Genomic DNA, 26,468 nt, shown 5'->3' on the forward strand with positions numbered 1-26,468 from the left:
GTTTTCAGAATAAAATTATCCAATCAGACATCCAAATATCAGTATAGACAAATTATTTAATCTAAGACATCCTAACTACATCGTAACAAATTCATTCAACCAGAGACATACTCTTGCCAGCATCAACATTTCATGAAATCTGAGACATCCTAAAGTCAATGTTAACAATTCCGTCAATCTGAGAGATCCTTATCAGCACTAACATTTCATGCAATGAGTAACAATATAAGGGTATATGTTGGCTGCCTTTAACCAGTCTCTCGTGATTCTTATACTAGTACTTGTTTAAGCTCCAGAATGTTTTTTATGAAGTTAGGCTTCGATTAATAAAAAGTCTATCTGTCATAAAATACTTTTTATTTCAAAATATATTAGTCCTCAAAAATAATACTAGTACATGAATTTAAAATAAGAGCATTACTTATTAAGTACTGTTAACTCATTTTGAGTACTCTGAGCTAAATGTTCAAACACTAATCCAGAACTCTCAGTTTATATTTAAAATCATGAATTCAAAATACCATCACAGTTACAGCATAATCAAAATGGATTTCAAAGAAAAGAAAACATAAAAACTTTAGATCTTATTACCAGAACAAGAACTGCTATAACAGACTAATGATACAAATCTGGTTCAATTGGATACAAAATAACCACCTACTTGCACATTTTTCCAAGACCATATCATTTCCATCATATAACGACATTATTATAACTGGTATTATTTTTCTTGCCTGTCCATAATAGGTTAAACCTGCTGTTTTGCCTTATTTTGGCTTTTTAAACTGGTCCGTTAGGACTCCCTAAAAATAGGCTTTGTTACATCATTAATTTAGCAAGAACAGATGCAAGTGTAGGGATGTCCATTTCATATTATGAATATTTTCTTGTTAACAATATACAAAAAGAAATTAAAAATTATTTTGTCATTTTAATTTTGAACTGAGTATTTAGAAAATACATGTTATTAAATTTAATGTACATGTTGACTGCTAAGACAAGCAACGATTTTAAAAACTAGTTAATTAATGTATTAAGAAATATCTTCTTCATAATAAACCCAGTATCAGTAATAATGAATGGCTCTTGGAAGATTGTAATAGTCCTTGGCTTGGACTCCAATCATTACAGTATTTCTTCAGTCATTATTACAGACTTATAACTGGTCCATTATTTCATTAATACTATAGTAATAATGCTTCATATGTACATTTACATTTAATAAAAAGTCAGTAAGCGAGTTGTATTTCGATAAGTAAAATTCATCAGTGACTTTTTTCACTTGGGCATTCTAACTTCAGAAGTGTCTACATGTACAGAAGCTTGGTTTAAAGATTTGTATCAAAAATGCCCTTGTAAAATGCTTACATTGGATACATGTACATTGGATTCTCCCTTGTACAAATTCAACAATAAATATCTTGTACAAATTCAACAATAAATATCTTGTATCAATTAATCCTCTAAACAGTTAAATCGTAAAAAAGATGTGTAACAGGATGTCTGACAAAAGTTCATATACATGTATACAAACTACAAAATTTAATTTGCACTAACAGTTCTATAAAAATCTGTATTGGTTTTGTTTCTATAAACTTCATCAATAATACATAACACTACCTAGGATTAACTATATAACACTTCTGACTAGAATAAATAACTACATGTACTATACTGATATCCAGAGGCAGATCCAGCATAGGTTTGCACCCCTCCTTTTTATTGGAAAATTTGTCATTTTCATGGGTAAAATTGACAAAAATGTTAATGTCCTAGCACCCATCCTTTTTCTCAGGAACCCCAGCTGGCACCCCTCCTTTTCAAAGTGTCTAGATCCGCCCCTGGATATCTCAGAGTATTCTTTATAAAATATAGAGCTCCATTTTATTGTAAAATAAAGGGACTAATGGTCATGGTGAAGAGAATATTCAAAACTTTAATTATAAGACAAGACAAAAGCAAGAGCCAAGCAAAAACATAAAATATAAAAGAACTACACATTTGAAAAATTCAACAAGGGCAACACAACACATGGCATTAACTTCAATATATATTTATCATATCATAATGCCTACCAAAATACAAACTGCAATAATACTTATGCGATTTTAATTTAACTTGTTACAGTCCTTCAATCAGGTGCTTGTATTTGATAGTAAAAGACTGCAAGGCTGATTTAAAAAATTGCCCGACTTTTACTATTAAATAAGGAGTTTGATTAATATTTAGAAATTAAAGTTGGATCATTTTCCCTAAAACTGATGCAAATGATATTAATTTTCTTTGAACTAAAACTTTGTTTTGGGGATCATTAAAAGCCTCAGTGTTTTCTTACATCTAGATATTATATCAATATAATGGCAATGACATGGTTAACTCTGTAATGCTGATAACTTCTGTACTTTCATTTAAGGATACCAATTTTCTTGGTTTATGGAAGATAAACAATATCATGGTTTTGATTTTTGCAGTATACACATCAACGAAAATCTCCTTTTCGTTGGGAACCAAATTTCATGGTTTGGTCTACCCATGAAAACCACATAAAATGGTACCCAAAAAATAATAGTACTATCACAGTACTCAAATTGATATGTTCAATTGCTACAATAAAGCTTCCATCACAATCCTTTATTAAAGTAAAGAGTTTTAGGCATGTTCTCTCCATATCTGCTGACAACCTTACCATAACTCTGGTGATCGAGAACTTTTAATTTTTCTGTTGATATGGAACTGGAATATAATATATAGTTTAGTTTACAATCATACAATGACAGTAATCTTTTTCTTTATTACAGTTCCTGAACTAATTGTCATTTGATTGGATTTTTTGTACAATTATATATTGTTTTGACACTTTGCATTCATGAATCCATAGTCATTTAAAACAGTTTTCTTTTTTGCTTCTGCATGTGCCCTTAAGAATTCATATTCTAAGTCATGAAGCCCATTCATAATCATCACAAGAATCTATGTTACCAACTTCTATTCATAGAAACTATTACTCTGTTTCAAAATATCACTAGCATGACTTACACTCTGCCAAATATATATAATATAGCGACTTGTTTCTTGTAGTTTTTATTCTTCCTTACAAAATTAGCAAAAAGGGGATCACCTCCAAAGACAAATTAGTTTACAGTAGTGTTATCTATTGTGGTAGATTCAGATAAGCCATATCCTACAACTACATGTATATTGCTGGACTACATGTATAAACTTGGATTTGACACCACTTTATCGAGTTGGAAGATCACAAAGAAAGGACAAACAAATACTCACCATCTCTGATTAAACAGAGCACAACCAATAGGTACCATGACTAACAAACTAAAATTAAAAAGAAATTCGAATCATTAATTAAAAAACACATGTACATGTATATAAGGGGTGCATGCAATTAGTGCATCAGAATTAAAGGACCATTCATACATTCTACTTCCTGCATTCAATTCATCATAATTCATTTCAATAACAAATATTTCATATTTTTTTTTTATATAATGCATTCAATAAATACTAACCTCAATCCTGATAAAAATGTCTGGAATGGTGCATTTATATAACGACCATATTTAATCATCCAGGCTTTATGTTCTATCCTCTCCATCAGTATAGGTAATAACACTGTAGAAAACAAAATCAAGAGTTAATGTTCCCTATTGCACTAGACAACAAAATCAAGAGTTATGTCCCCTACTGTACTAGACAATAAACAACAATCACCTTAAAGGTGAATAAAAACTATTTTGCTGTGCAGCTTTACTAACAAATGTTATCATTACATTGGTGATAGAACTCATATATATACAACCACCTGTTAAAGTTTCAGACTTTAAAGTAATTCTGAGGTCCTTAAAGAATTAAGTTTATGATGTAATTTTTTTTATAACTGTAAAGGGAAATTAGTTCGTCAACACAGCTATTTGATAACTCTGATAACTGAATAAATCAGGATACAAGTGACAACTAAAGATGACCAGAATATATAATAATATCTGTCATAACACTTACCCATGCTTGGTGCTGCCATCAGTATCCGTGACAACACCACAAGACTGATACCCTTTCCTGCAGCATACTAAAAACAGAAAACAGTGAGAAAATCAAAAGAACTACTAGTATAGTATAAAACAGACATTAAAAATTAGAATAACAAAAATAAAAAGTATGTAGCAACTGAAAGAAACAGAAAACTAAAATTTAATGAGCAAAAGAGACTGTCATCTGCTACAACTGAAATCTGGTCAATATTTTAGCTTATTATATTCATTTTCAGATTTTTCACAAACTTATTCAAATTGAGTTCTTACTGTCTTTCTGTTTCGTTTCACTTCCATTTTCATTTCTGATTTTTTTTGGCTTTTGTTTTGGGAATATTTTTGTAATTTTAGATACCGGTACCTAATGCTTTGTTGTCATCCTTTTTAAGACATCATATGAATCAATGCTGTTAGTGCATGTATCTTATTGTTTAACATTACTGGAGTTATATAAATAAATATTATTGAAAGTAATATATGTAGGAAATATATGATGGATTTTTATCAAGTATGACTGTAGAGATTGAGAAGTGTTCAATAACAGCTACCTTTTTTTCCTTAGATCTGCTTTTTGACTGGTTAGAGTGTAAAAACTCTGGCGGGAAATTTCCCTGTACTTTTTTGTAGTAGAACGTTACCAATTTTAAGTGTGGATATCTCCAGTAGGCAACTTTCATTTGCCCTTTTTATTTTTCATACAGTTTCTATGAGGCCTACTGACGGATTTCCAATCAAAGCATATTTGGGATAAGGAAATGCATGTATCACTAATCACAAGATTCTGCTTGGTTTTAAGGCAGAGCTGCACTTTAATAGTATGTTTTGTGGAAGTAATCCTGATTTATAATAAATTGTACAAATTCTAGAAGTGTTCTACCTCAGGGTAAGCCCTAACTTGACACCTACAACAGAAAGACTAACTGTTCTATAAGTTTAATGGTGTGTTCATTCATTAAATCTAAGTCAGAGAAATAAAACAAACCCTGGATTCAGCAACTCTGTTGTTATTTTCATCATACAGAGGAACTCCATGAAGTATCTCACTGGAAAAAGTCAGTTTATAAGCTAGATATTTCTCACTAAATTAATGCTCCTCTCATTTCCCCATTTAATAACATGCACCTTTTGACCTCCAAATTGATTAGGATCAAAATCTTAAATAGGAGGTGTAAAATGAGAATATGTCATGAAGATTCTGTGAAAGAGTAAGGAAACCAAAATTCTAGTGGAAATCAAAAGAATGTAATCCAGGGACAAAGACCAGACATGGAAAACAGATAAACTCAACAAAGAACAAAAGTTATTAAAATAATACATACAAAGTCACAAAAGTAAATGAGCTACTCTGACTCCACTAAAAACTGGGAGTATGAACTATGTGCACCGGTAGGGTAAGTGTCTTCTGCTAGAAATACCCCCTGAGTTGCACATAAAAAGTTAAGTCCGGGGTAGACGAAAGAGGAAAATAAAACTATGACACGTTGAACAAATAAGTTTTCATGGTGCTGATGGATACATTGTAACAATCCAATATTTCATGATGACAACCATAAAACTTCTGCAGTGATGACTTCAATCTTGTAGCAACATAACCCTGTTCCAGAAGCTTTATTGTAAGAAGTCTGTTGGGATAAAAAAAGTTTGCATAGTTACGACAAGCTCTGGAATAATGTACGAGTTGTGATATGAAAACTCTATATGCAGGTGCTGAAGGGATGTTGCCACAGATGAAAAGACAATTGACATTTCAGAATGAAAAGTCATCATGTTTGTCGTAAAGTTTAGTCAATAGTTTTCCTTTACAATCAACCTCTAAATGTATGTCAAGATAAGTAATGTCCAGTGGCGTAGTAGGAGATATGGATAAGAGATGAGTACCCCGTGTACCCATATTTACAAGTTTAGCAATATGAAACCTCCAAATTGATTTTTATCAAAATCCAAAATAGGAGGCGCACAAAGGGAATATATAAAAGAGATTCTGTAAAAATTGCATCAAATTCCACTCAGTGGTTTTAGGAACAGCTAAGAGAAGAGTATCACTTTACCTAAAGGAAAGAAGTACCACCCTATCACTATATACTCCCAACTTATCAAAGGTAATCATAAATAAACACAAGTATTTTTAAAACTACATTGTAGGAGAAAACCGATCATTCAAAATTTAAGATAAAAGTAATTGTGCAGAGTTATAGAAAAAAAATAATCAATAAGAACCATGTCCATAGTACAGTTACAGCAAAAGAATAGCAATATAATATTATTAGTATTATCTTTCAAAACATACATTCTAAATAATCTTTACATTTTCACCTAACCAACAGAATATGGCAAATAATTCCTCTGTAGTGACTATTATGATATTGTTGTTTAATGATCCTAAAAATATAATTTTACAGCTTACTTTTGTCTCATCAATGGTATATTTACAGCATTAGCAGCAGCTACAGCAGCAAAAGGTACCAGTCGTTGGAAAAATGGTGATGCTCTCTGAAAATAAACATGTCTCTGGGTTTTATCATCTTCAAATTTATGAAGAGAAAATTAAAGTAAGTTTAGAACAGATTTGTTTCAGAATTTAACTCAAACATTTAAAACAAATAATTTTCGTGAGGTATTATTTAGCAGATGATGCTGAATGTCATATGGCGATGTATAGACCAGTTGGTTGCCCATTGACTATTTCAGGGCAACCAACTGGTCCAAATATCGCAATTTGACTCAAAATATCATGCACTATTTACTACATCATACTTTTCAAATGAAGTTCAATCTGGAGTTTCTGTGGGGAAAAGAGAATAAGAAACTTCACCGAGTGCAGCATGATACGACTGCAGCCAGTTCAACTCTGTTCACTTGAGGCAAGTGTGGGCATAATAGTTTTTGACACACTATACATAGGGACTTAACATTCATTATGGGCACAACAACTCATTTGGACACAATATTGCATAATATTTTGAAATTCAATTTAAGTAAGGTCTGCATTATGGTATATACATGGATAACTTTGTACCTCAATATCTCAAAAATAGTAATGATAGGTTTAATTTGTTCAGCATACTTTTTAAAGCTCTTGTATTGAGGCTAGGATTTCAATAATGAATCCAATTTAAAAAAATCTTCAAAATCGTATCAAAAATTAAAAAGATGATTCTTTGGGATGTGTTCCCTTTGGCCTTAAAACCAAAAGAAATATCTGAAAACTGATTGAAAAATGCAGGCAGGATTTTCATGAGGAATCTAATCAAATAAAAATCTTCAAAATCGCAACAAAATAAAAAAGACAATTTTTGAAGGATTGCCCCCTTTGGACCCTTATAACTTGAAAACTGTAAAAGATTCTGAAATCTGATTGAAAAACACAGGCAAGGACCCCCATGAGGAATTCAATAAAAAAAAATCAGACCAGAAAAAAACAAACTATGCTCAAGAAATAAAAAAAAAAAAACTTGTTTCTAACTCCTTTGTGGCACTTATTCTTACTAGGCTCAAGTCACCACCCCAAAAATCATTCCCAGTCTTCCTTTGGTTGCATGGCACCTTGTAATACAATTTCAAAAAGATTCAATTACTAATAGTCAAGTTATTGCCTGGACATCAGGAAAATGCATGTTTCTTGCCCCCTTTTTTTGCTCCGAATTTCAGAAAAGTTAAGTAACACTCCAGCTAAGAATCAGGCAAAATGTTATTCATGGGTGAAAAGCCTACATATTTTTATTTTTGATATTTTGTTTGAATTGCCATAGTAAACAGTAATTAACATTCGGTTTTTCATATATCCCGTGTTCCTAGGAGATTAAAGTTATATAGAATGCACTGTATTATTTCAAAATTAAGGGAGATAACTCTGTAAATGACATTCAAATATAACAGAATCTATTGGATTTTCAATATTGAATATCTCCTAAGAGCAGACAGATTTGAATGAATAATTACACATTTCATAATATAGACCCATAAAACAACTTAATTTCCAAAATAAAAATATGTAGCCTTTTTTGGGGTGTATCACATTTTTCAGATTTTGCTTGATTCATACAAAGACAGCTACTTAAGTCTTTACCCCAAAAAATCAATCAAAGTCTGACCATTGTGATATAGAATATTGTGGAACAATATCATAGGCATTCCAATGCTCTCATTGGAGTTATATACCAGTAATTAAATTCCATGAAATGCATGTTTAGGCCCTTTTTGGCCCTTAATACTAAAATGGTTAAGCCATAACCACCAAAATCAATACCAATCTTTGTTTTGTGGTTTGAAACCTTGCTATAAAATTTCATAAAGATCAACCAACTAATACTCAAGTTATTGCACGAAAATCATGTGTCAATGGACAACGACAACACAGACAACTACACCTTACCAATATATTATTGTAATTTTTTGGGGTCATATAAAAACATATAATTTTTTTTTAATTTGTGACCTCATTTTCTTAATTTGAAAGCAAGGTGGTCAACATAACATTATACAAATAGGCAGATATTTCTAAGAGATTAAATAAATACAAATCTAAAAATATTTAATACTTTTCAATATTTTTCGTGATTGAAAAATGAGCCTCAAATAAAGTGCCTGTCTAATATAATATACACTTATATTTCCAAAATTATGTTCCTGCAAATATGTTGATTTGACTGAAATTGCAAAAATTAGCAAATGCAATAACTTTTAGATCAAAGTCTGCATATAAGTAGATTGACAAAATTCTAACTTACTTGCATTAAAATAATTCCCTTTTAGAAATACTTAAGCGTATAACTCAATACAGTTTTGACGATCATTTCTGAATTCATATACATCATCAGGCCTGAAACAAGTCTAAATGAAATAGAATAATATAATAACCTATAAGTGAAGCCTTACATTTGCTAAAATAGCTTTTAGACCAAGGGCAGTAACTACTGCTGAAACAGTAGCTGACACATATGCTGTTGCAATCTTTCTGAAACAAAAATAGTGGATTATAAATTTCATTGTACTAGAAAAGAAATTACTTTAAATATTAATAAGAAAACAAAATTGACTTATACAAATCAACTTTTTTATATAAACTTGTATGATATTTTCAGACTATATTCTTCAGAGTTTTACAAGACTAATCAAAAGTTAACATATATTGCTATCAAGATCTGTATTTCTACCCTGGAAAATGTTCAGTCACTGAAATAGCTTTCATGGTTACTAAAGCAGTTTAGTTTTTTCATACATAACTTCAACCAGTTCATACAATTCCCTATGATAATCAGACTTAGCTTAATTCTTTCCCTTCACACAGGAAGTAAATAGAATCTTTTGATCTCATCTAGATTACCCTGTTGTCAATTCTGAGGCTGCATTTCTGTTGGTATAGTTAACTAGAGCATTAAATGACTGGTTAGCCCATTGCCAGAAGATAACTGCAGCTGTCCCTCTAGAAAACAAAAGTTTTATGAAGTTTTGTCATTGAATTTTTAATGTTTCCATAGATAAACATATAAAAAATAACAGGCAATTATTTTAATTGTGGTAATTGAAGTCTATTTCCTAAGCTGAGATTTGTATTATATTTAAATTGCCACTATTAAAGTGGCAGATTACATTAGATATAGATTGCCATAGGACATATGAAGTGTTGAATTATAAATATCAGTCAGCATTTGATGGACCTACAAGGGCACTGGAAATATGTCTGGTCTGGTTCTGAATTAGTTTTGGAACCCATCACTTCAAGTGCTTTCCAAGACTGCCAATTCAGTTTTACCAACATCAGAATTTCTGTGTCGGCCGAACTAAGATCATTTCATCAATTAAACTGTACAGAGCTGTAATTGAGACTTATCTGACTTCAAGCTGACTTATGGTTTTGGTTGTGGGTCTAAAATCTTACATAGAACTTCTCACCTATACCAAGTAATCATGGCACCAATAAGAACCATACCACCTGGAACTTGGAATGACATTCGACCTATAACATTCTGAAGGTCACCTGTGTCAGGATGAAAAGCAGACAAATAAAGTTGTTGAGCTTTTCTAACATCTCCAACTGTTAATCCTGAGGGTATTTTACCATTTTTTCTAAAAAAAAAAGTTTGTCCTATATAAGTGATTTTTAGCCCTTGTTTTGGATCCAAGTTTTTGCCCAATTTCTAAAGAGAAATATGTTCCAAAATTTCTTGACTCTGACTTGAAATATTGTCACAAAATTTGTACATAATTAAAACTCTACTGTATCAGATTTGTAATCCAGAAATCACTTCATCAATACAATGAAAACTGTAATGGTCCTTATCAAGGATTTTAATTTTAAATTATTTTCAGGATACTGTATAAAACATTGCCTTAGAGGACAAAGACTATTTACCAAAATCACTATTTTCATGCTCTTTTTTCAATAGTATGGGTCCCAGGCTATACTATACCTCTTTTCATATTTATTTTTGAGAAGGCACAACACGCCTTACATATGAATGGACAATATAATTTTAGAACAGCAATCTAACATTGATGGCAGGGGAAGATCCAGGCAATGAGCTTAAGGGGAATAAAAAGACCATACAAAGCAAGGCAGGAAAATTTGGAAAAAGGGGTAGAAAATGTGAAAAAGCAAGAATTTGTACAAAAAATTTTCTCCAAATATTAAAGGGGATGTATGCTAGGTCCCCCCCTGATGGGGATATTAGGACATGTAGTTGTTACTATTTATACCTGACATTATTAATTAGGTCTTTTGCACCAAATAGTGTCTGTGTAGAAACTAAGCTGTTCCGAGGATCTGTTATCCATTGAAAGTATTTCAATCTACCATAAAATGTGTTCTGATTCCATATTGGTTTATCTAGGTCAAAGGTCAGCTCAGGAGACATCTGCAGTTTCTGTAATGCAAGTAATTATTTGCATTGCTTAATCATATATGGCTATTGTACAGACTACATGTATGTTACACAATATAGTTAAAATACAAATAAAATAAGCTAGAAAAGAAAACCTTTTTTGTGATACAATCCTTACATTGGAATATCCAATCATATTTCTTACTTTTACAAAATGAATGACCTGGACTTGTATGATGATTTTACCAGGATTTTGCATGTATGTTACATGCATTTGATCATATTAAAAAGAAAGCTGCTGGTGTACATTTCAACCTAGAAAAGCATACCAGTCAATATGCCAGTGTACCTACATGTAGTTCATGCCAAAAACACATAATTTTTTCAACCTACCTACCACATGATTAATATGGCATTTTCAAAGTCTAATGACCTGGATAGCCATCTTATGTGGTGAACTTATCACATAAACATGAAACAAATTTTAACTATGAGCCTTCTTCTTGTTCAAGGCAAATTTTTTCTCATTCCAATATTTGTCACTCAGAAATTATGCAACTACCATGGATGTAAAATATTATTACTTGTTTTGGTCATGGTACTCCAATAGAGTTGTCTTTGATCCTTGATTTTGGAGTAGTATGGCACAAAACCTTAGCATACACCGGAGCTGTTGGAATTTCAATCAGAAAAGAAAAGAAAAGGGATCTGTCGTTGAGTTTATCAGAGCATTTACCACTTATTTTTTTGTAAAATTTTTAAGATGATGCATCGATCAGAGACATCCATTATTAAACTTCTGTGAAAAGTGCTTAATTATAAAGGTAATGGTAAATTTTACTGTTTGGCTAATATATTGATTACCTTATATCAAACGAATAGAAATATATAGGTTAAGATTACATTTCAGTAAAAATAACTTCATCTTTTCTGATAGTTTATGAGTCTTTTCTTTTTTCAGTCACTTATTAAAAATAGTGAATTTGATGTGTTTTCAAAAAGTTCGAAAAAAACGTGGATATACTCATGTCACGTGTATCTCTGCTGTTCCACTGTTGCTGTTGTCAAGAACCTATCCGCCTCAGAAAAATATAACTGATTATTTTATCCAAATTGAAGCATAGCTTTTTTAAGATAGGAAAGGCAATTGTTTTCTTTTTTGTAATTTAGAGCTGTCAGTTGTGTCAGAATTTTGTTTAAGTCACATAGTATGTGTAAAATATCCCCAACATTCGTGGAGAACTGTAATATTTTCAGTATCTGTACAAATTAACCTGACATACTGACCTGAAAAGGATGTTGCCAAAGATGCCTTTCACGATTAAAAATTGTAATATATGGTGAAGTTCTAGAAAGTCATCTACCATTTTGAAAGCATGAGGAAAAGGGGGCTTGGATCTTTTTGGAAAAAGAAAAAAAAGTTCAAATTTTTGGTAAAACATATTTTTTTTACTAATTTATTGAAAAAAAAACACATCCCCCATTATTTAACAAGGCAGGTTTTCAAATAGAAATATTGATTTCGCTTGTTACTGAAATATATGTAAAGATATTACACTTGTGAAACAAATATTCTCGTCCGACCCCACCCCTTTGCGCCAAAGAGTTTTAATGTGCTTTACTATTCTTACGAGTCTTGTACTGACGGTACAAGTACAGTAAAGCTCACTATGATCGCTGATAGCGGCAATGCTTACTCTATATTAATATATCAGAACAAGTTTTACATTAGAAGAGGTTAAAGCAGTATACTCTTTCATACACCTTCCCCCTGCTCATTTAAATCCATTTAAGTAGATTAAAACTATTGTAAATTTCATTCTAAATGTCAGCAAGGAAATTAGCACCACAATCATTAATTTTCCAAAAATACACTGATCAGGGGAGTTAACTCAGTGATAGTGTGTCTGGAGTCCATGCCTTAGACCACAGGCAGGAGGTGACCACCAATTTTTTTTATATGAAACAAATACCTGTTCCTACATGGCCTAAGGCTGAGACTTGAGCCTTGAGGTAACAGTATTAAACGAAAAGGGTAGGCTAAATCTGAGTGATTCTCATAGTGTTTACAAATTTTACAAAACAACGCTTCGCATAAAATTTCGTTTTCGAAGTAAATTGCAACATGTTATGACATACTTAGTCAGTTCTTAAATAATTTAACCCATGCAGTCTGCTAAATGCAACAGGTGCGCTGTGCTGAACTCTTCGGTTTAAAGGAAAATTCAGTCCTGTCATCCTATTTCATACCGAGACTCTTACGTCACGCGTAGTTACTCCAAGCTAAAACTGAGGGTCAAAATATTTGTCTTCAATCATGGTAATTCTTATCAACTTCGTACCAATCACACACTGATTGAAAATGACAATAAATAGTCACATAACCATTTTTACTTAACTCCACTGTTCTGTTGAAAAAAAAATGGCGTGAACAAACAAGTTTCACACTCTAAAGACCGGCTGAATGTCGTGTTCACTACCTATCTATACAAATCTAGGGAAGTGCAATATCTGTTTCCCAACATTAGTGGTAGTCAATCATAATCTCCGAGCTTACTGTTATTTAGATTAAGAAACAATCCTAGATAGTCCAGATTTTCTCAGGCTGGGCCTCTGTAATGCACTTGGAGTTCGAAATAGTAGTAATATTTATATATCGCCTCATCGGTTTAAATCAGAATAATGTGGCAGGATGGCTTACCTGCATTGTAGAAGGTAGTGAGATTTGAATAGCCAGTTAACTGACTTGGCTAAAGGATTAATTCTTTAGCCGAAACGGTTTGTCGCTGGCTTGTCACTGAGTGGTGTAGGGTTTGATCTTCAGTGATGCCCACTGATGGAGTATAATTTTGTGTGCCAAATCATTCTCTCCCATTACACATACAAATAGTAAATGCATGCTCAATCTACTTAGCTTGATAACAGATTAATTTTTTCAGCAATCTGATACCATCTGCTGCACATATTTTTTTTAAGTTCATCCTTACCTTTTAAGTACATCCTGAAATGTTTAACCTGTACTTGTGGTCATACTGGTAGATCATAAGACCAAAATGTGCATCATTGACCAATATACAGAACTTTTATTAGAATGATTCTTGAATATGGTGATGTAATATGGGATACAAACACTGCTATTCTAAAACTCATTGTTGAAAAGATTAAAATTGATACAGCAAGAATAATTACAGGGGGTACCACTAGATTAACATTAATTAACTATTTTTATATAGAAACTGGATGGCAGAAATTATGTGTTTGGCGAGAAAATCACAAATTAACACCAATGTACAATATTTTGAACAATATGACACTGTAGTATCTTCAAACTCTGACTCCTAACAGAGTACATGTAAATCAAATCCAACTCATAATTCTGACCTAATCCAATCAGTTTATTGTAGAACATACCAATATTCTAATTATTTTCTACCCTCCACTATTTGATTATGGAATATACTACCATATGATATTAAGACCTCGCCACCAGTAAAAATCTTCAAAACTCATCTCAAAATTGAGGTAGTCAAAAAACCAATTTATTACCATTGCGGATCATGCAAAGATCAAATCCTACATTCCAGACTTCATCTTCAGTGTAACTAGCTAAATAAAGATCTTTATGACAAAAACATTATTCTATCCCCATTGTGCCAATTGAATAATTTTGAAAATTGCTTATGACCTGAGTAAATAATTGGAACATTAAATATCAACCTCTTCACTTTGCATCTGTAACACCAAATGCACATTATGAGCACCAGAGCACTACTTTCTTGAGCTATGCTATATATCATAGATATAATTATTATTCATGTTTTCAGGAGATGGATTGATATAATACTTGAAAGTCTTGTTTCTGAATCCTGTAATTAATTTGCTATAGTTTGTTTCATTGTATTGTTTTGACTTGATGTTAAAATATGCAAATTACACATGTACTTAATAAATGTATATTAACTAAATACACATGAAATGACTTGTAGACACCTCAAAATTTTAATGATAATGCATGTTATGAACATAAGTGACTTAATCATTTTTATAATATATGGGTTACTTCTGTACATATATGTACCGGTACATTACAAAATTGTTTTGTTATAGGATGTTCCTCACAATTTCATAATCCAACATGATGACTTTGACATCAAAAAGGGAACCTAATAGAAAGTTAACATACATGTATCTCCTTTTAATTAATATTAAGTTTTTAAAATATGTTTTTAGAAAAGGTTTTTAATTAAAGAAATGAAAGCTAAAAAATAAACATAATTAAGTAGGATTTATCATATCAAAGCACTTATAATTGTAATGTTATTGTGTATGCCGAGGTGGGACGATATCCTTTAGAGGTAACAGCAAAGGCTCATCTTATATTTTTCTTATGACCAATCTAAAGTATTTACTCAATATAATTATGACAATCCTCTATACTTTGACTTATCAATTTCAAATAATAGGAAGGTAATTAAACTTATTGTACTCTAAAGAAAGCATGCAGATGACTGGATGAGGATTATATGACACATGCCAAACAAGTAATACATGTACATGTACGTTTATTACCACAGAAGTCTATTATACATTTACATGTATAAGATTAAACGATTGTGTTATACATGTAGATTATAAAATAGTAATGACACACGTGTGTCCATCAATTAAAATGATAACTCCAATAACCGAAATACCTGAAAATTATATTTGTGATGTTATTGAAGATGAAGTTTATAAAAAGAAATGAACAGATTGTATTGTAAATTTAAACAGAATTTTGAGAGATAATCCTGCCTCTTTTAAACATATTCTGTGTATAGAATATAAGTTACAAACTTAAATACAAAAAAAAAATAAATGACTAAGTTTTTTTTTGTAGACTACAAAGGATATGTACATTAAAAATTTAAATAAATTTAAAAGTTTGCTAATGTTTAAACAGCTCTTCCGGGGATCCTACATGTAAATCTTGGGATATTTGATATATATTTTAATTTTGAATAAAATAATGATAAAAAAAAAACATCAAGATTTATGTATTTAAAATAACTATTTTTTTATGTCTTGGTTCTTTGATTACTGGTTTAAAGGGAAAATGTAAAACTAATGGGGAGTTGCCCACCCTCACATTGTTCATTGCCGTTACGTGGTGTGAGGGCTCCACTTCTATGGTTCAGGAATGAACACATTGGGGGATAGGTGATAATTATATTTCGTATTTAATCAAATTAAATGTATATGAACGTGTGTGTAATCCATCTTTTAGGTTTTGTCAAATCAATGTAGCATTCCACCACGTTTAGTTCATTATGCATGATTTTCATACTCTCTTCAAAATGTTGTATATTCACAAAATATTCAAAGAATTTTATTTTAAATAAAATATATTTAAAAAAATATTGTTTGAAAGAGAATTAATTTGCGAACAATTAATATTTTGAGATGTCTCAGTGTTCTAGGATTTTTCAGAAATTGAGCTTTCCTCTGGAAAAATCCATATAAAATCAACTTTCCTACAGCCAGTGACTGCTCTCCTAACAAAACAAATCCTTACAGCATATGAAGTTTCAACTTGCCATGGGAAAGTGTAACTAAGTACCTAACTTTCCCTGACCAAAATTTCATTTGCCCCGGGTAACGGGAAATATGAATCCTAGAACACGGTACAGTCTTTCGGTCATTCCATGTGTACTTTGGTCATTGACATGTATTTTGGTCTTTTTAACTCTATACCATACTGTAGCACGATTCCCTGTACCAGCATAGAATGGGTATGATCTTACCAAGAATTAAAAAGAAAGTCCCATGAATAGATTCTGATGTGATTATAATTTATAGACCTTGAATATTTTAATGATATTATTGTGTTCTAATGTGAAAAATATTATTAAATTGTACAAAAAACAAAAATACCGGACCTGGATTTTGGTACAGGAACTTTGGGTTACACATTTTGCCATTTTTGGTACTTATGAATACTGAAAATCAAATAAATATCAAATTTTCAAAAAACCTTTTAAAAATCATTGATTCTAGACTACCTTTCATATAATTTTTGTAAATGCATACAAATTATAAGCTAGAAATATCACTTAATAAAGAAGACTTCGACAAATGAGTACATATATTTGGGTACAGGGAAAAGTTGGTAGGGGTATGCCTACGGGTTACATATTTATTCTGGTCTAGTGAAGAAAAAGTGTGCCAGGCTCATGACCATTGCTTTGTCTGAGTATGATATGTTACTGACTTGTACATCTACAAATGTATCTTTAATTTTATTACTTAATATGAACATTTCTTAACCCTTGATGACCATGAAATTTGCAAGTAATTAATGTGGTGACACCTGATTGAATTGACAAAAGCTCAAGGTTGACAAGTCATCGATAAGTTGTCAGCATAAAAAAAAATGTAAACCAGATCACACCCATTTTATTGTTGATTATTTCATTCTGGTAATTTAACCTTAATTTTATGTCAATTCAGTCAGGTACCGAAATACACGTACCTATATGTACTTGTTTCCTGATTCACCACTTCTATTCATCCAGTATATATTTGCATTTGAGGTCTGAACCACAATAAAGTTTTTTGCTCTAATGGTCAAATGATTTAGAAATTTGCACACAAAAAAAAGTTTGCAAAACATTTAAAAATATGAGGACTTCATTTCTTTACTATGCACTTATTTATAAATCTTTGCACTGGTAAAAGTAAAGAATGTTTCTGTTATAAAATGGTTAGCACCTATTGTGCATGTACACTTTATACATGTATGAAAGAGAACAGTTTCCTACATGTATGTACATGTACTTATAAAACAGTTACAGCTAGTACAACTGTACTCGAAGTCAGTTTTTAAGCCCATTTTTAATTCAATCATAATTTACCTCAGCCATCCTTTTATCAAGGAAGAGTTGACTCTCTTTTGATATACGTTACATGTTTCTCAGTTAAATAAAAAAAAACCAACCTCTGTACTTATAATTGATATGCCCAATCAGAAAGAATTTATGATCCCTTACAAGATGTTCCATTATTCTGAGATTTTTGTTGCTAAGTGCCAATTGTTGACAAAATACTATCAATTATATTTTTACAATACAATAAGATTATTTATGAAGACTATGTAATGCTGTTGATTCACCCAGTTTTTTTTTTTAAATTACATGTACATTTTGTAAGTGAAATTTATTTGAATGATCTTATTAAATTTTTTATATGATTTTTACAGGGTCTTCTAGATTTGTTACGGAAAATGAAATCTGGAAACGATAAAGAATTACGGATTTTACTCTTAGGATTAGACAATGCTGGGAAAACCACTATATTAAAATCACTAGCATCAGAAGATATAACACACATAACACCCACTCAGGTAAAATATAAAGGTTTCTTGATAATCTACTACATGTACATGTTTTGAATGAAGGATAAAAATATAGTTAGACTTTGCAGCTCCAATAAACCAATCATATTGAATCAATGTGACAATTAAAGATACTTTCATTGTAGAAATCAAATTGATTTCTCTAACCTTTGATTATTTTCTGTTATGCCCATGTACATGTACCAAAAAAAATGGCTTTCTTTTTTAGGGTTTCAATATTAAGTCAGTATCATCACCTGGTTTTAAATTAAATGTATGGGATATTGGTGGTCAAAGAAGAATAAGGCCTTATTGGAAAAACTATTTTGAAAATACAGATTTACTAGTAAGTATTCAAAGTTATATAGTATATACATTTCCCTAATTGTGTTGTGCCAAATTATTTTCTATTTCATAAATCGGTATTAGCTATGCTCTTTAATGGTGAAAAATATCAATAGCTCAAAATAATTCTTCTTATTCAGATATGATGTTCATATAGTTAGAAATGTAACTAAATATAGTACTAACATGATTGTACTTCCATGTCTGCAAATGAAAAAGTAAAAGCATTTTCTGTGACACATTTTTTCTTTTTCCTTTACATGTAACAAATCAAATCAAGTTAGTTAATGATACAGTAATTGTATTTATTTCAGATTTATGTAATAGATAGTTCAGATAGAAAAAGATTTGAAGAAACAAGTCTGGTAAGTAACACCATTTGAAGTAGGTATGTTTTCATGTGTGACTTAGATGTTGACTTCTTGGTCAAGTGGTTCTTAAGATTTTTCTGCCTGATAAAAGTTGTTCACTGGGTGTAAAGTTATATACTTCTAGGTCCAGTCGTTCATAAGATTTATCTGCTGGATAAAAGTTGTTCACTGGGTGTAAAGTTATATATTTCTAGGTCCAGTCATTCATAAGATTTATCTGCTGGATAAAAGTTGTTCACTGGGTGTAAAGTTATATATTTCTAGGTCCAGTCGTTCATAAGATTTTTCTGCTGGATAAAAGTTGTTCACTGGGTGTAAAGTTATATACATCTAGGTCCAGCTGTTCATGAGATTTATCTGCTGGATAAAAGTTGTTCCCTAGGTATAAAGTTGTGTACAACAAGTTATCAAGTTGATAAATATTATCTTGCGGATGAAGTTTTCAGTAACTTGGTTCTATTGTAAAATTAGTGTTTGATGCTTACTAGCTGAGGCAGGTAAAATTGAATGTAGGCTTGAAAGCTACTTTTAATAGTAGCAACGATGGACTAGATTATTTTCTTGACACTCTTGCTTCATGTTCTAACTCCAGGATAATTTTTCATTTTATTGAACTTTATATCACAAGGTAAAAAAAAGTTTTGGGTGTTATGTATGTTTGTTAGCCCATCTTTGTGTCTGTTCACCCGTCAACACATCGTTTAACCACATCTCTTCATAAACTGCTGGGTGGAATTTGATGAAACTTTGTGGAAAGGTCAAACATTATATGCAGACTTGGTAGATGTTTTAGGCAATTGTTAAATCCATGCAAATTCAATTTTAGTATTTTTCTTAGCACAGCTTCTACCAAATAATGAAGTCAATGAATCTGTATGAAATTTATAGGAAGGTTAGACAACATATGTAGATATGCATTTAATACTATGAAAACCTGTTTAAACATGTCAAATGTAGAAATAAAAACTCATTTAAAGAAATTCCAAGACCATTTACATGTACCTTCTCATCAATTATGAACAATATTTGTGGTACAGTTTTCTTTATTGTATACATAATTAAGTTTACTTAGCAAAATCTTCAACACATTTTGTTAGTTAAAAAGTGAAGAGAAAGTAATGATAATTTGTACAACAACAAGACTACACGATTATCCCAATAAATTTATTTCAGTTACAAAGAAACAAACACAGACTAAGAATTTTGTGTCTGCTTTTGTTGAATAATTGCACTAAAGACAAAAAAAATTCATTCTCTTGATAATTTTACATAACATACCAATATTACTATCATATTGACTTTTCTCTTTCAAGATAATGACAAAGATCATAAGTAGTACTGATTAGATATTGATTTAAGCTATTATTTTCTATGAATGACATTTTAAGCGAATATTGGAATCAAAATTAACAGTATGGTAAAAATTGTAGTTTATTTATTTACTGTAATACATTAAATTTATAGAAACTGATCCTTCAACTCATCAATTCATGGTTTTACAATTTATTAACAATTAATTTTTTTATAGGAGCTAGCAGAATTATTAGAGGAAGATAAATTGATGGGGGCACCACTACTAATATTTGCAAACAAACAAGATTTATTGAATGCTGCCACGGCTGCTGAAGTAGCTGAAGGATTGAATCTAGAATCAGTTAGAGATAGAAAATGGCAAATCCAGGCGTGTTCAGCTCTCACAGGAGAGGGTGTTAAGGTAAGGCAGTTTGCTTACTTACCCTTCCAAAAATATGAGGTTGCTAATGGTAAGATGGTAAACTGGTTAAAATGTACTGTGTAGGTTTGCTAAAAATAGAATAAGGGGAGGGGAAAGTAACAAAACTTTCATGGTTTTTGATAGGAGTACAACTCTGTAGAGAAACACTTATACTGACTGCAGTGTTCAAGGTACGTGTATTATAAAATATTACAATTATGCTGCACGCTTCAAAAGGAAGATTTTGATGGATTTATAGAGGTCTTACCTACCGGTAATGTTCAGGGTTCAACCTCTGCAGTAAAACTGCTCACTGCCAAGCACTTCATTCATTGAGTTTAGTGAGTTTTTCTATGACATGCCACTTTGCCCTAATTTTGTAAGAGAAACACCAATACTGGCTGTAATGCAGTGATTTTTCTAGCGCTTGTCTTTTTTGTCATTGACGAAAGACTTTTTTTAGGATTACAAAAACAATTTAGTCTCATTTCGTCACTTGAAATCTTTGAAAGTACAAAAACATTAAGAGCTGTAGCCCAACATTGGCTCAAGTGGCAAAAGTGACAATTTATTACCCCAAGCTAATTTCAACTCTCAACAGGTGTCAACATTTTGTGTTAACAATTGCCCTATTTGCCAGTTACTCTAATCAGGCACATGGAGTAAATGTTGATCTCTTGATCACGCAAGTGTCACCTTAATGCACACATTTTAATAGTCTATAAATAATTTCATCTGGGAAAATATCTTTACTTCTCTTTAACTTTGTATCAAAATGACATAGAAATTATTTATCATTTATTTTTGTACATCAAACTTAAGTGTTAACCATATGTTGGTAATTTGGTCACTACCCTGGTATCACTATATTTTGTAGTTGCATGTCGTCAATATTAAGATCTCGATAATATCATTGTTACTATCAATGAACTTGTCAGAGACTAATACTAAATATAACTGTGAAATAATGACATAAAATTGTCATGAACTCAGTCTGGAGTTGAAATTGTGCTAAAAATGGAATCTCCCTCATAGGCAACATAGGGGAAATACTTGTTTGAAAATATTTATATCTACACTGTGCTATATGTATTTTTGTGTTTCTACAAAGGATGGCCATGCAGAAAACAGCATTTTTTCAATATTTAAGACATTTAAATTATGTCTGGGATTTATAGAATATATGGTTGCTGATAAGTATATAAGAGCTACTCAGCTAGTGTAAAAGGATTTCTATATTTAATGATTATTAAAGGCTTAGGATTTTCTTTTTTAATCAAAACGCAGGTATGCTATTTGGATTGTCTGGAAAACATGCTTGCATGATAGTGAAAAAAATAATGTGCTTTATTCATATGCAATGTACATTTAAGTTTTTTTTAATGTCTTTACACAGTGCTTTAAATAACAAACAATACTGAAATATACAATGTATTTTCTTTATGTCCGATGCAAATACTACATTAAAAAATATATTATTAAAATGGTCCTCTTTTTCTTGTGCAAAAGTGACTGAAGCTTTCAAAATTTTGGAAAAAAACCCTGCTGTAATGTTTTATAAAGTAAAAGTAAATGGAACTCTATGAAATTGTACAATTATGCTCCGCACCACAAAAAGAAAATTTTGATGGATATATAGAGTAATGTTCAGGGTTCAAAGAGTAATCAAGGGAACCAAGATTCCAGTGGAAATCAAAGGAATGTAACCCAAGGACAAAGACCAGGCATGGAAAACAGACATACACAACAGAGAACATAGAGTAACTAAAAGAATACATACAAAGTAACAAAAGTAAATGAGCAACTAAGACTCCACTAGAAACTGGGGGCATGGACCAGGTGCACTGGTAGGGTAAGCGTCCTCTGCTTTTCTAGAAACAGCTGCCGAGGTGCTCATAAAAAGTCAAGTCCTGGGTAGATAAAAGAGGAAAGATTTGTTTCTTACTTCATTGTATTTTCTTTTTTTTATCAGGAGGGTTTGGATTGGATATCTAAAACATGCAAGTCAAAGAAATGATGAACTTTAGTACAAGAGAAGATTTTGTTCACTATGTATTTGTCAACATTGTAACTAGACTGTCAGTGAAAGATTACTAATCATATTGCATATGGTTGGAGATCATGTATCTATTTATTGGTTTAAGCACATACAGGCATGGTGGTATTGTATGTGAAACAAAAATCGTGTTTATCAGTTCTTTAATGGGATGTATAGGATCAAAGAAAATTTATTCATTCATACAGGTCTTGTATGAGATTATTTTGATCAAATTCTAAGGAGGTTTTAACGTCCTTGACATTCATTGTATGTACATTATATATAAATGTATTTTGACAAATGAACAAGCTATTTCATAATCCAACTAATCACACATCACTTTTTTTTTATAGGAACTTTTTTTCATTTTTTTTTTGTGGGTTGTTATTTCATCAGCATTATTTATTTTGTTTGTTTGATGAAGGTTGGAGAAATATTGAATGTAATGTGTTTAAAAGTCTGTGAGAAATTTATAACCTTTTGAATGTTTTGTGAAATATATGGAACCCAACTGAAAGGTTTTAAATCATACACAACTTTTTACAGCCAAATTAGATTTTGATATTAATTTTACAATAAAAACACAGATGTGCTATTATTGGATCAATAACCACTTCAGATTTCAAGGTAGAAGAATTGATAAATGTTTTTGTCTCATTATATTGCTAATTTTAGTGCTTTTTAAGTGCTACTACAGTTACATGTTCGTACTGATTATTTATATGTTTGTGGTACGAAAACTTTCTTTTTTTTTTTTTTTTTATACACGACATTTCAGAATGTAGCTACTGAGTACTTTCTTCATTTTTATATACATGTTTCGTTCTTTGCTCAGGTTTATTAGCTGTATATTTTTCATTTAATGCATTGTGCAAGTTTCTTCCTTATTCTGATAATATCTTATATTAATACAATTGTTTGTGTTATATATATTTCTAATATGACATCTACATATTGTCAAACAGTATATGTCGGTACAACCCCACCTTTAGTACCTGTGCACTGTCTCTTTTCTTTCACTGTCGCTTCAAAACAAAAAACTCATTTACACGATGATTTAAAGGCTGAGAGGTTATCTAATTGAAATCAGTTATATAAGTTATACACATTTAACACATACAATGACATAAATATACAAATTTAATCTTCCATACAGAGAAGGTAAAACGGAACAGCTGTTATTTTGGGTACACCTAGGGAAATCTTTGTCACAAAAATTACCATATTTTTCATATTAGAAAAGAAAGAATTCCTTCCCTTGGTAGATTTGTACTCATTTTAACATGGGTTTGGCATTTATATTCTCATTTAAATAATTGAATATAAATGCTGTACCCATGTTAAAATGAGTTCAAATCCACCCCCGCCACGAATTATTTCTTAAATATTTATATATAACGTCTCAGAATGTGAGGACTCTTTTCGCTATGTTGTATAATATTGATTTGTTGCGACATATATCATTAATTTGATCGTCTATCCTGTATAATAACATCTAGATGAACTGTTCAGTACTTTCATACATCATGTACTTAGTTACAGCCCTAGATTTATCCTATGAGGAGGAATGACCCAGCCAGCCAAAGCTATATTTTTATATAGCCTAACTGGCCGAGTGGTCTAGAGCGCTGGACTTATTGTAGGCAGTGTTGCCATAGATGTCACAGCGATACAAGTTCGATAACTGTGGAGGGAATGACCAAAAATTTGCTTCGCAAATTTGACAGTTCTAACATTGTTGGGAATTTTTCATCCCACCAAGCTATTTATAGATCTTTTATTTACACCTTTTTAAAACTATTTATGCCAAAATCTAGTTGATACTCTGTTGACAAAATAGGATTTACTTTATGAAATTAAATGAAAACCATTAAAAAAGATCTGAAAACATCAAATAACATTCCGTCCTGTGTAAGTCTCATTTACATACAAGTTTGTATTTTGAATTCATATTATGTTAAAACAATTAAGGTTGAAGTAATGTAAGAGTCTATTATTTCCATTTTGTACATGATTATATCATTCTTGTTCTAGTATTAAGTGTACATGAAATCTTTGGGATTTAAGAAACAATCACTATACTGCTAGTACTGTATAATTTCAGTTCACAGCTGACTCTGTCATAAATTCATAATCTTATATAATATTTAAAAAAGTACACAGAAAAATGCAAGTTGATGGGTTTATGCACTACTTCAGTATTAAGAAAGTATCACTAATTTTTAAAATTTTATATTGGGATAAAGTTGAGCTCCACCTGATTTGATTAAGAATAGTTTATAAATAGCAAAAAAAATCAAAATGAGCAGACAATTCTTCCATTCACATACTAGAATTGGAAAAAAAACTTTGATGAGTTTGACAACTTGTTTAGTGTTACTTTTACATTTACAAATATAACTAAAAAAATAATTGTCATTTAAATTTTGGATTTTAATAAGATTTTCCAACAAAAATCATCAGATGTATCAAGATAAATTTTTGAATCTTCTTCATAGATTTTATTATGACCAAAGGCTGAGAAGCTGCCTTACTAACAACAATTTTTGTAAGAAAGATGTCATCCTCATTGTACAAACCTTTTAATTTTTTTGTTTTTAAGAAATTATCTTGGATTATTAAGATGTAACACACTTGGTTTGCAAGTGCAGACAAGAAGTGCAAAAAATATTCTGGAAAATTGTGGGCTTCCTTAACCTTTTGGTGGATTTTACAGTTCATATTTGCCTTGATTTGTCAGGTTAGAAATGGTTTATTTTTTCCTTATAAAACGGTTTAGAACATATATTTGAAAAAAATAAATTGAAAGGTATTGAAAGAATTGAAGATAATCACAATTTTCAAAGTGAAAGTCTGTAGTAACTAGTAAGAAGTTCTGAAAAAATGTGGGCACTAGCATAGTTAGATCTGAAGTAAGTGTGTAAAGAATTGTTTTGATTTATGACAAAGGAAGCTGTTGTGTTATTGCATTTATTGTCATGTTCATTTATTTACATGTATGTAATCTGTTATATCAGGATTCATATTCTTTACACAAAATCTGTTTCATGTAAACTTTAAGCTTAGAATATAAAGTCTTTTTTTTTAAGATCATTTCTAGAGACAAGCTTTATGAAAAGTTTTGTTTGAAGCTTGTTAAAAATATCAAACAGAATTTATAACATTCTAAGCTATAGAAAATGTTTACATACCTGTTTGTCATTTCTGTACTGAATGTTCCGTCCAATACCTGTAATTCACTCCATTGCTGGATCTGTGTAATAATTATGTACACTCCAAGAAAAATAAACATTTGTAATGAATTATGATTTTGAATTCTTTAAGAATTAGATGAAAATTGATATTTTTATTTTTGAAAGGGTTATATAAATGACTAGACTCCAACTAAACAAAGATGCATGGAAATGCAATTTCTGAATAATTTTTTATGAATTGGGCTAATGTGTTTTCTTTAGGTCTTTAGTGTATGATTTGGAAGAGTAATGTCTTGAGGTGTATAAGTGTATGGCTTGGAAGAGTAATGTCTTGAGGTGTATAAGTGTATGACTTGGAGGAGTAATGTCTTGAGGTGTATAAGTGTATGACTTGGAAGAGTAATGTCTTAAGGTGTATAATTGTATGATTTGGAAGAGTAATGTCTTAAGGTCTATAATTGTATGATTTGGAAGAGTAATGTCTTAAGGTGTATGATTTGGAAGAGTAATGTCTTGAGGTGAATAAGTGTATGATTTGGTAGAGTAATGTCTTGAGGTGTATAAGTGTAT

At 31.0% G+C, this 26,468-nt stretch overlaps 2 protein-coding genes across 3 annotated transcripts; one reads left to right on the forward strand and one right to left on the reverse strand.

Annotated features, from left to right (window-relative positions):
* Positions 1-336: 336 nt before the first annotated feature.
* LOC148610944 (sideroflexin-2-like) lies at positions 337-13,137 on the reverse strand. Of its 2 annotated transcripts, XM_088590887.1 has the most exons (12): positions 13,004-13,070; positions 11,449-11,534; positions 10,740-10,906; positions 9,936-10,109; positions 9,367-9,465; positions 8,919-8,997; positions 6,448-6,533; positions 5,026-5,086; positions 4,015-4,081; positions 3,525-3,627; positions 3,283-3,330; positions 337-2,733 (listed from the first exon to the last, which is right to left on the reverse strand). In XM_088590887.1, the coding sequence occupies exons 3-12, from the start codon at positions 10,895-10,897 to the stop codon at positions 2,622-2,624; spliced, it is 987 nt and encodes a 328-aa protein (XP_088447013.1). In that variant the 5' UTR covers positions 10,898-10,906; positions 11,449-11,534; positions 13,004-13,070; the 3' UTR covers positions 337-2,621. The 2 variants fall into 2 exon arrangements, with proteins under 2 accessions (XP_088447013.1, XP_088447011.1); XM_088590885.1 differs by lacking the exon at positions 11,449-11,534 and having other exon boundaries at positions 13,004-13,137.
* On the forward strand, positions 13,063-26,006 carry LOC148610945 (ADP-ribosylation factor-like protein 3). The gene is made up of 6 exons (XM_088590888.1): positions 13,063-13,184; positions 18,102-18,245; positions 18,466-18,582; positions 18,896-18,946; positions 20,481-20,666; positions 22,639-26,006. Exons 1-6 carry the CDS (start codon positions 13,182-13,184, stop codon positions 22,681-22,683), a joined length of 546 nt encoding a protein of 181 aa, XP_088447014.1. The 5' UTR covers positions 13,063-13,181; the 3' UTR covers positions 22,684-26,006.
* The last annotated feature ends 462 nt before the right edge of the window (positions 26,007-26,468 follow it).

This window comes from Perna viridis, chromosome 7 (assembly GCF_037379345.1).
Source record: "Perna viridis isolate PV_CMFRI_1.1 ecotype Kerala chromosome 7, ASM3737934v1, whole genome shotgun sequence".
Lineage (NCBI taxonomy): Eukaryota > Metazoa > Mollusca > Bivalvia > Mytilida > Mytilidae > Perna > Perna viridis.

What these genes read in the sequence shown, in the direction of transcription:
- LOC148610945 (XM_088590888.1), top strand. An exon ending in CACACATAACACCCACTCAG is followed by an intron (nt 18,246 to 18,465) that starts GTAAAATATAAA and finishes TTTCTTTTTTAG; the next exon opens with GGTTTCAATATTAAGTCAGT. An exon ending in TTGAAAATACAGATTTACTA is followed by an intron (nt 18,583 to 18,895) that starts GTAAGTATTCAA and finishes TATTTATTTCAG; the next exon opens with ATTTATGTAATAGATAGTTC.
- LOC148610944 (XM_088590885.1), bottom strand. Translation starts at nt 10,897, where the DNA reads ATGTCTCCTGAGCTGACCTTTGACCTAGATAAACCAATATGGAATCAG. An exon ending in GCCTCAGAATTGACAACAGG is followed by an intron (nt 8,998 to 9,366) that starts GTAATCTAGATG and finishes TTTTTGTTTCAG; the next exon opens with AAAGATTGCAACAGCATATG. An exon ending in ACAGAGTTGCTGAATCCAGG is followed by an intron (nt 4,082 to 5,025) that starts GTTTGTTTTATT and finishes TTCTGTTTTTAG; the next exon opens with TATGCTGCAGGAAAGGGTAT.